The 9801-nt window shown below is 43.9% G+C and overlaps 1 protein-coding gene across 1 annotated transcript; it reads left to right on the top strand.

The window, feature by feature from the left end:
• Positions 1 to 3658: 3658 nt before the first annotated feature.
• Positions 3659 to 8028, top strand: egr1 (early growth response 1). The gene is made up of 2 exons (XM_015601221.3): positions 3659 to 4474; positions 5347 to 8028. The coding sequence occupies exons 1-2, from the start codon at positions 4270 to 4272 to the stop codon at positions 6711 to 6713; spliced, it is 1572 nt and encodes a 523-aa protein (XP_015456707.2). The 5' UTR covers positions 3659 to 4269; the 3' UTR covers positions 6714 to 8028.
• The last annotated feature ends 1773 nt before the right edge of the window (positions 8029 to 9801 follow it).

Genomic DNA, 9801 nt, shown 5'->3' with positions numbered 1-9801 from the left:
CCTGGAGAATGCAGGCTACTGTTTAGCCTTTACTCAAATACAGATAACACCTCACAACTTATACAGCTGTTGTCCTGATGTAATGTTTCACCATCAGTTTATATACGGCTGTTCCATGACTTTTGCCATATCAGTGTAAGTGGATTCACAGCATGTCTTGTTTTTTTCACAAGCCCTCTGAAAATAACATGGTTCTAAAATAGCCTTCTAATATTGCATCTGAGCATTTTCTGCCTCAACTAAAGTCACATAGTATTTACATGACTAAGACCAACATAAACTACTTATTAAATGCATTCTTTGGCACCTTTAGAGCTATATCACTACGGCACCCCTAGACACTTACGTCATATGCCTTCAATGGGTCTTTCATCAGAAATATATACTCTTACTGAGGATAAATGTTAGTGTTCATTTTCAAAGCAAGCTATAAATAACTTATAAATTGCTGTCAGTCATGCATATCGGCCTATTCGCCCCTCCCCCACACCGCCATACAGGCAGCAAGCATGCTACTTTAAAAGTGGCTGCATTAAATCATTCTCCAACAGCATAACGTACGTGAACAAGCAGGTATTGCACTGCAAATCTGCAGAGCGCTGCAATGCAACCGGAGCCACTTACTGGTTGGCATCTCTTTCCCTCTCAGACACAGGCCTGCCTCATCTTTGCTAAAATGCATTTTGCCCATGTGCCAACTAAGAAATTATATAGGTTTAATTTAAAGGTGGTGAGTGTAATTAAATCTTTTGCCTTTTTTTCCCCTTCCCCTTCCGAAGCCCTGCTTCGCCGAAGCCTCTGGTAATTTCTCCCATTTGGAAGTGAGAGGGAGGCAAGGAACTTGAATCGAGTCAGCAAAGTGCCATCGATCCATCCGCCACAGGAGAGGTCCCTGCTCTGAGACTGAATGCGAGGCTTCATCAGTAACCCCAGCAGCGTCCTCAGAGCATTTTGCAGCGTTTTACAAACGGGCCCTATTTGCACCTATTTGCATCCTCTCTGACTGACAGGGAGGATGCCCGCGTATCGAGCTTGGGCCATCCCGGATAAGCCCCCTCGCCTTGTCAGCAGCAGAGCACAGTGCGCCTCACACAATCTATCAGCGACAGTGCACCCGGGCGTGCACTGAATACTGAAGTATGTGACTAATTGAATGCCCCTTGCAAAAAGTGAAAGATTAATAATATTAATTAGAGCTTTATATGCATACTACAGGACTAAATGGGGCTAGCAGTTACATCAGACATTTATATTATATAGTATAGAATTTAGTTATATAATATAAGATTCTTTGAAGAGACCTTTGGAAATGGTTATAGTAAAACAATAATACAAATATATTTAAATAAAGAAATTGGACATCTGAGATGCTATACCTTAGATTTTGCATAATATTTTATATAATATATATAAATGTGCAGAGCTGATTCCAAGACAATTTAGAGCAAATTGTTTATTTGTATGTATATTTCTAATTGTATATTAGTGATATTTTTGGGGTGCTATATAGAACCATTTTCACAAGATATGTAAAGAACTAATGGTTAATCACTAGATCGATATACAGAGAGGCAGATAGATAGAGACACAGAGAGATAGACACATAGAGAGATAGACACATAGATAGATAGATAGATAGATAGATAGATAGATAGATAGATAGATAGATAGATAGACTCAACATTTCATTGATCCACAGCTAAATACTTGGTGGCTTCATACCCCTCTAGTAAATGCCTGACTTTAGCTATGGTGTCATACCTGTGCATTTTTCTCAGAATTGCACTGGAATATTGCATTGGAACATTTTTGCTGCAACTAAAGTCATATACCTTGTATTTACATGACTAAGACCAAATTAAACTACTCATTAAATGCATTCTTTGGCACCTTTAGAGCTATAATCACTGTGGCACCCCTAGACACGTCACATGCCTTCAATGGGTCTTTCATCAGTAATATACACTAATACTGAGAATAACTGTTAGTGCTCATGTTCAAAGCAAGCTATAAAATGCATTAATTACTTACTAATTAAATATTAGAATAATTTCTAATTCTGGAATTTGGATAATAATTTATATTTTTGGATTGAGTGAGCTATATATTCTGATCAGTAAAACAAAAGAGGTTTGAAATAAGTAACTTGACTTGTAATGAACATAAAATATGACATTATTAAATTTAAATTATTGTTATTTTTGTCAGCAGTGAGTGTGATTGCAAGTAGCTGAATGCATTCAGTAGCAGGGATGTCCACAAACGTATGGGGTAGACAGACAGACAGACAGATATACAGTCAGACATCACTATACTATATATGTGTTAAAGTCTGATATATCTGACAGATCCCAGCACAGCCCTCTGTTCTGATTCCTGCAGAGTGAAGCTGCCGCGGGTGAGCATCTCTTCAGTAATCAGATCTGGGATTAGAGATTATATAAAAAGTGAGAGCCCGAGAGAGAGAGAGAGAGAGAGAGAGAGCGCTGGAGAAGCGGAGTTATGAGGGAGGAGGAGGGCAGTGTTCAATCAGCACTGTGCACTGTGGACTTCCACACAAACAGCAGCAGCAACAGCGCGAGCTGTCCCCGCTGCAGCCCAGTTCTCCCACACACACAAACAAACACACACTTTATCTAAACCCTACTTTAAATGCCTCTATGCGGTCGTTTAAGCGCAATCTAGCTAAAAAAAGAGGCACAACGTTTGAAAAATAGTAAATAGATCAATAAAAAGCGCGCGAATCCGCTGAAAACAGCGAACGCGGGGGAGACCGCAGCGCGCGAGAGGGTCCCGGTCCTACCGCTCGAGCGAGCAGAGCGGCAGGGCTGGAGGGCGCGAAGTCGCTGGAAGTGTGTGTGTGTATGTTTGAAAGAGAGAGAGAGAGAGAGAGAGAGAGAGAGAGATAGAGAGAGAGAGAGAGAGAGAGAGTGCCTGTGTGTGTGTGTAAAGTGAAAGTGCAGACTACGAGGTAGAAAGAATAAAGGAGGGAGAAATGAACTGCGAGAAGAGAAAAGAGAGAAAAGTTGCCTCATAAATCTGCAGTTCGGGGCTCGGTCGCGCTGCTCTGCTGACATTCGGGTGATTGTGTTGATCGCCGGACTTCAGTTTGCGCCCCAAACCCGCCAGGAAGCTCCAAATAAGGGCAGGGAAGTGGAAACCCACCGGATGCTCTCCTTACTTAGTCATGACCTTATATGGCGTGGCGGAGCGAGGGGGCTTCCGGCCGGGCTCTGCTCTGCTGCTACAGCGGGGACGGGAAACCCGAGCGCGCGCTGCCGAGCCGGGGCTGAGAGCGAGAGGGGGGGGGGGGGGGGGGGGGGGGGGGGTCTGAGAGAAAATAAAACCACATAAATAAATAAAAGAACAAGAACTTCTCTCAGCACCATCGATCTGCACTGGAGGAGGAGGTGGAGGACGCTCGGGCTTCTCCTCTCCGTTTATTGCACAGACTTTAAGGCTAAAGCTCACTCAGTTTGCTTTCTTTTACCCCCCCCCCCTCCTCCTCTCCTCTCCTCCTCCCCTCCTCTCCTCTTCCCCTCCCCTCCAGGCAAACGTCATGTGTCTTCCACTGCAGTGCCTAAATATGGTCCTTCCTCCAGTCCATATATGGACATCTACGTCACAGACAAGAGGGTATATATAAAGGACTGGGAACCTCTGAGCAGAGCAAGAGCAGAGAACCCAAGCGACTCAACATCAAGGCTAGACAGCAGATAATATACATTAGGCAGTAGGCAACCCACTGCGATATAGCATACACACACACACACCTACACACACATACAAACCGAACTCAACTCAAGTGAACTCAACTCAAAAACAACAAGTAATCACCTTGAAAAAAAAGGCTGATAAGAACTTGACTGGACCAAAACAAGCAACAAATACTAACAGGGTCCACAGTCAAAAAATTCAACTCTGAACTATTGACAACTCCGGCTACCGCGACTCTTAGGGAATGGTCAGCACCGGCACACCTTGATTTATTCTCAGTCATTGGTTCTGAGAAAAGAAGAGAAGTGGATGTTCATACTTTTCTGGACCGAGACGAGCCTTCCTGGAGCCTGCAAGCTCTAGAAGAGACAGTGAGGAGAGATAGGAGGAGGAGAAGAAGAACAACAACAAGAAAAAGAAGAGGCGATCACAGCATCTTCCTTTTCGTTCGTTCTCATCCCACAGGGGCTTGCTGGGGATCTCTCTCTCTCTCCACCTCTCTGCACTCGTTCACTGTTCTGCACTCAGACTCTGCACACAGACTCCACAGAGATGGCTGCAGCCAAGACAGAGCTCCTGCCTGCCCTGCAGATCTCGGACCCCCTGAGCTTCCCCCACTCGCCCATGGATAGCTACCCTAAGCTGGAGGAGATGATCATGCTCAACTCGGCGGGGACCCCCTTCCTCAACGCCTCCGTGCCTGAGGGCACATGCTTCAGCGGGGAAGCGGGGGAGCAGTACGACCACCTGACTGGAGGTAAGGGCTGGAACTTACTTGATGATGTGTTCTTGCTGAAAGTGTTTTTGTATTTGTGCAGATTTGTTTAAATGCAACCAGGGTGCATGGCTTTAAAGTGAAGAAAATTGTGGCTTAATTGCTTGGGTGCTTGGAACTTATAATTGATTGACTTGACTGTAAAAAAAAAAAGAAATCAATGAGTGCATCATTAATTCAAGCATGCATTTAATGCACCTATATATTCTAATAACAGTATTTGTATATGATCTGACTGATTGAGTACTTTAAAATAACAATGTGTATTCATTCTTAATTCTAAATTGGTAAAGAATGTCTCAGAATCACAACAGTCTTAAAAGGTATGCATTAAAGCATCAAATGTGCATTGACAGCAGTCATCTAAAATGTGCAGGCACACTTAATATAAATAGCATTTTCAAGTCAGCTAAATTGCAGATTGAATGATCAGCTGTCATGTATCTATTAGTCATGTAATGGAAATTAAGACCTGTGAGAGTGGAGAGAGTTGAGGAGAGCAGGAATGCAAATGGCTTAGCTTGCGCTGGCTTGAACGCTTGTCTCTGAGGGAGATCAGCAAACGTGCGTATGTTAGAGGAAGATCAGCAGCATGTGTGTGTGTGCGAGAGTGTGTGTGTAGAGTGTGTTTGGGGGGGGTGGTGGTTAAGGGGGATTCTCCCGCTTCTCCATCAACACCTGCTGCTTTGTCTGGGAAAATGGGGAAACACAAGCTTTGCTGCCAGCAGGCTCCCTCATCTCAAACACCTCAGGGACCTTTAATGTGCCTTAATGTGACTCAGGGCAGCTGACAAACATCCATCCAACTGGAACATGCTGCTAAACTCTGCCTTCTTGTTGTTTTTTTGTTGCAGACACTATTTCTGAAATTGCCATCAACTGCGAGAAGCTGCCTGAGCAGGGTTACCCCACCCAGAGGCTGCCCCCCATCTCCTACACAGGGCGCTTCACCCTCGAACCTGCCACCAACTGCAGCAACAGCCTATGGGCGGAGCCTCTCTTCAGCCTGGTCAGCGGCTTGGTGGGCATCAACCCACCCCCTGCCTCAATTCCCTCCTCTTCGGCTTCCCTGGCCACTCCTTCTTCGGCCACTTCGTCTTCCACCCCCTCTTCCTCGTCCTCCTCTGCCTCATCTTCTTCCTCATCCTCGACAGCATCTGCGCTGAGCTGCTCTGTCCATCACAGTGAGCCCAACCCCATCTACTCAGCCGCTCCCACCTACTCAAGTGCCAGCCCTGACATCTTCCCTGAGCCAGGCTCTGGCTTCCCCTCGGCAGTGACCAGCAGCTCCTTGCCATACCCACCCCCAGCCTACCCTGGTGGCAAGGCCTGCAGCACCAGCTTTCCTGTGCCCATGATTCCTGACTACCTGTTCCCCCAGCAGCAAGGTGAAATCAGCCTGGTGCCACCTGACCAGAAACCCTTCCAGACACAGGCAGGTCAGCAGCCATCCCTCACGCCACTGTCCACCATCAAAGCCTTTGCCACACAGACTGGCTCACAGGACCTGAAGGGTGTCTACCCATCGCAGCTGATCAAGCCTGGCCGCGTCCGCAAGTATCCCAACAGGCCAAGCAAGACACCCCCTCACGAGCGGCCCTACGCCTGCCCAGTGGAGACGTGCGACCGGCGCTTCTCTCGCTCTGATGAGCTGACACGCCACATTCGCATCCACACAGGCCAGAAGCCCTTCCAGTGCCGCATCTGCATGCGCAACTTCAGTCGCAGTGACCACCTGACAACGCACATTCGCACACACACAGGCGAGAAGCCATTCGCCTGTGAGATCTGCGGCCGCAAGTTCGCCCGCAGTGACGAGCGCAAGCGCCACACCAAGATTCACCTGCGGCAGAAAGACAAGAAGGCAGAGAAGACGGCTGCTGCCGCTGCTGCAGTGGCCCAGAACACCTCAATCACCTCAGTTTCCATCTCAGTCCCCTCACCTGCATCCAGCTACCCTTCTCCCATCGCTTCCTACCCTTCTCCGGTCTCCTCCTTCCCCTCCCCAGTGGCCTCATGCTACTCCTCCCCAGTCCACACCTCCTACCCTTCCCCCTCCATCGCCACCACATACCCCTCAGTCTCCAGCACCTTCCAGACGCAAGTGGCCACCTCCTACCCCTCCTCTGTGGCCAGCAACATCTACAGCTCACCCGTCACCACCCCAATGACCGACATTCAGGCAGCCACGCTCTCCCCACGGACAGCAGACATCTGCTGAGACTCTGCCCCAGTCCTCAAACCTCGGAGAAGCCCCCACTCCTCCATCAACTTCAGCTCCTGTCTGAGAGGGACAGAAAGCGTCATGGACTTGTCAATCCCCCTCTCTGCAAAAAAAGCACTTTTCTCTCTGCACTCTTTGCGAGGTTCAGTTACGCAAACGGTCAAGCACTCAGCAAAGACGTTTGCAGACAAAAAAGGGATGTTTTCTTTGGTCTCGCTCTCTCGCCGCAAAATCCCTTCCGTTTAAACGAGGCATTCAAGACTTTAAGAAGGACAAAAAAGAAGCAACAGGCTTTGGCAAGTTTCTTTGTTTTCCTCTGACTGTACACGTATAGCCGTACAAGCAACGAGCAGAAAGGACTGTATGTTGTAATCTAATGCCTGCAGGTTTCAAGCTCAAACGCCCTCACTAGGCAGGAGTACATTTACAAAAAGACATTTGAGTAATATACATAAGCTATAGTATATGTATATTGTACATGTGCCATGTTTGAGTTTTTTTGTTTTTACTTTTTAGTACCATTGTTGTGAAAATTGATTTGAATATTTGCATTGTATTATTCTAAATTGAGCAGGGCCATATTTTATACATTCTGTAGTACGTAGTGAAAATGCTGTGATAAGTTTTTTGACTTTGTTTGGATAAAAGCACTTAAGTATTCTGACGCATGTGTAAGAGTGATGTTACTTTCTCTTATTTTGTAAATATCATCCACTGGTACTATTCCTCTCTCTCTCTCTCTCTCTCTCTCTCTTAAATCTCAAATGTGACAACAGCAGTCTGTTTAACAGAGGGGGAAAATAATGGAAAAAAAGACAAAAACATCAACAACAGATCTTCAAATTTTTCGGTGCCTTTTGAGAAGCCTTGCAGATGTTTTGACAGATATACGCGAGAGTGGATGCTTTGCATCTAGCCTTAAGGTGTAAGGGATTTTTTTTCTCTTTTATTTTCTTTGTTTGGAAAGTCATTTCAAGGAACGAAGGGAAAGAATACGAGGGCACTGCATCATGTTTTTTGGGATGTAAGCAAAAAAACTATATTTTTGTAACTGAAATGTACATATCTACAGGAGTTGGAATGCTGTAGTTACCTACTGAGTAGGCATGGGAATTTTTTGTATGTTATTTACATGCAGTCCATTATTTTGTTGTTATTTTTATTTTGTATTTGTGTTTGTTCAGAAAAAAAGTGACTGTTTATGGCTTCTAAACACATTGAATGCGCTTAACTGCCAATGGGATATTTGGTGTACAAGATATCCTTTTCCTGAACGAAAACATAAATAAAATATAAATATATATATGTTCAATCTCTGCCTCTCAATCTCTTTTTATTGCCTAGCAACAGATTTGTGGAGTTCTTTTCTGGAGTGCGCTCGGAAATAGCGAGCGTGGAAATAAATCTGCGCTGCCAGAAGGAAAATAAAGCTTTAGATCAGCTTCATATTTTATACATTCCTTCAATTAGAACAGGATTTTTCCTAGATTTTAAAAGCCAAAGATTCTAAAAGCTCCAAATAAAAACACATTTTTACACACTGTACATAAACACTTTTCAATTTAGATATAATGAGATCCTAGTGTTTGTTTAAATCAAACAAATTGACAAATTAAAGTCTCAGTGTATACATATATATATATATATATATATATATATATATATATGTATAAGATTGACATGTTTAAAACATGCAGAGACAAACATTGTTTGAACCTGGAATCAATATAAAAATAACTGCTGTAGCAGCGGAAAAAAAACTTCCCCTGTGTCAACGTGGTCTTTGTTTAGGTCTTTGTAGAGTGTGATGCGCTGCCATGTCAATCACTCATTTGATAGCAGAGATCAAGGCGGTTGCCTCCCTTTCGCTGCTTATCAGACGTCTCCTCTGCGTCGGGAGCGCACGCTATCAAAAGGCACTGTGCGCAATTGTGACTGCGTGCGCTTGGGGCTTAATTATACATAGGGAGCAATCTTGTAAAATCAGTCAGCAGTAATATGAAGCCCTTCTAATGGGCTTGTGAGCCTATTGAGTTTGTCATGGAGGAAAAGTCTCTATATCCAGGCTGCTTTTAAGATGAAGCTGTTTTTTTTTTTTCTTGCCTCGCTCCATTGTGTGCCGCTGCTACCTTTGCGAGCGCCTTTGTAAAAGCGGTGGTAATAATAATCTGCTGGAGCTAATTTCTACGCAGACGAGAAGAAAAAAAAAGGAAAGAAAAGATCAGATCAAACCGGGAGCTCGTTCTCTCGCTCCCTCCTCTCTCGACACTGCTTCCCGGTAGCAGAAGAGGAACAGGTTGAATGGATCTAAAACTTTGCAGCTTTGGCCCAATCTGTCCTGGCTTTTTCCTCTGACTTTAGGTTTCCAAATTCCATTTTCCAAAAAAAGGTTCTGAAGCTCTCAGGAAGACGGATCTTTTTTGGTTCCCTATAGAACCTTCACATAATGTACAAAACATAAGGTTTATAGGCATTACGTTCACTCAAAGCAACAAGAGTGCCAACAAGGGTCTTTGACTCTTTTTAATGTTTTGTTGTTAAATATGTAACATATTTTTAAAAGGTATTCGAAGGTACCAAATACAGGAGCAATTCTTAATCAAGATAAAGAACCTGGCAATTTAGTCTGGTAATCAAAAGAACATGAAAGCACTCAGATAGCTATTTGAGTTATTACAGTTCTACATATACTATAGATGCATAAATATTAGATTTTTAGAAATTGAGGTTTTGAGGGCACCAAAAAGTCTGTCATTCAATGTTAAACATATTCATTTTCCAAATGCCCCTCAAAAAAAAAGATTTCTAAAAATTCTGAAATGACATAGAAGGACCACTTTTGCTTTCCTAGAGAACCTTCACATAATGTATAAAACACAAGATCTGTAATATATCAAGTTATGGGTTGTTCCTAAATCTCCGAATCATGTACATTCAAAAAATCAAGGATTTGTTTTTAGATATATACTATATATATAGTGTACATGTAATATTTTTTTTCCAAAAGGTTCTCCATGAGGCTATATACAGTAGGTTTGTATAATCCCGGTGAAGGACCATTTAATCACTCAAAAATACAATCAGA

This window comes from Astyanax mexicanus, chromosome 10, assembly GCF_023375975.1.
Source record: "Astyanax mexicanus isolate ESR-SI-001 chromosome 10, AstMex3_surface, whole genome shotgun sequence".
In the NCBI taxonomy this organism is placed as follows: Eukaryota; Metazoa; Chordata; class Actinopteri; order Characiformes; family Acestrorhamphidae; genus Astyanax; species Astyanax mexicanus.
Note: the sequence above shows the minus strand (reverse complement) of the source record. Positions and strands in the feature narration are given on the sequence as shown.

What these genes read in the sequence shown, in the direction of transcription:
- egr1 (XM_015601221.3), top strand. Translation starts at nt 4,270, where the DNA reads ATGGCTGCAGCCAAGACAGAGCTCCTGCCTGCCCTGCAGATCTCGGAC. An exon ending in GTACGACCACCTGACTGGAG is followed by an intron (nt 4,475 to 5,346) that starts GTAAGGGCTGGA and finishes TTTTTGTTGCAG; the next exon opens with ACACTATTTCTGAAATTGCC.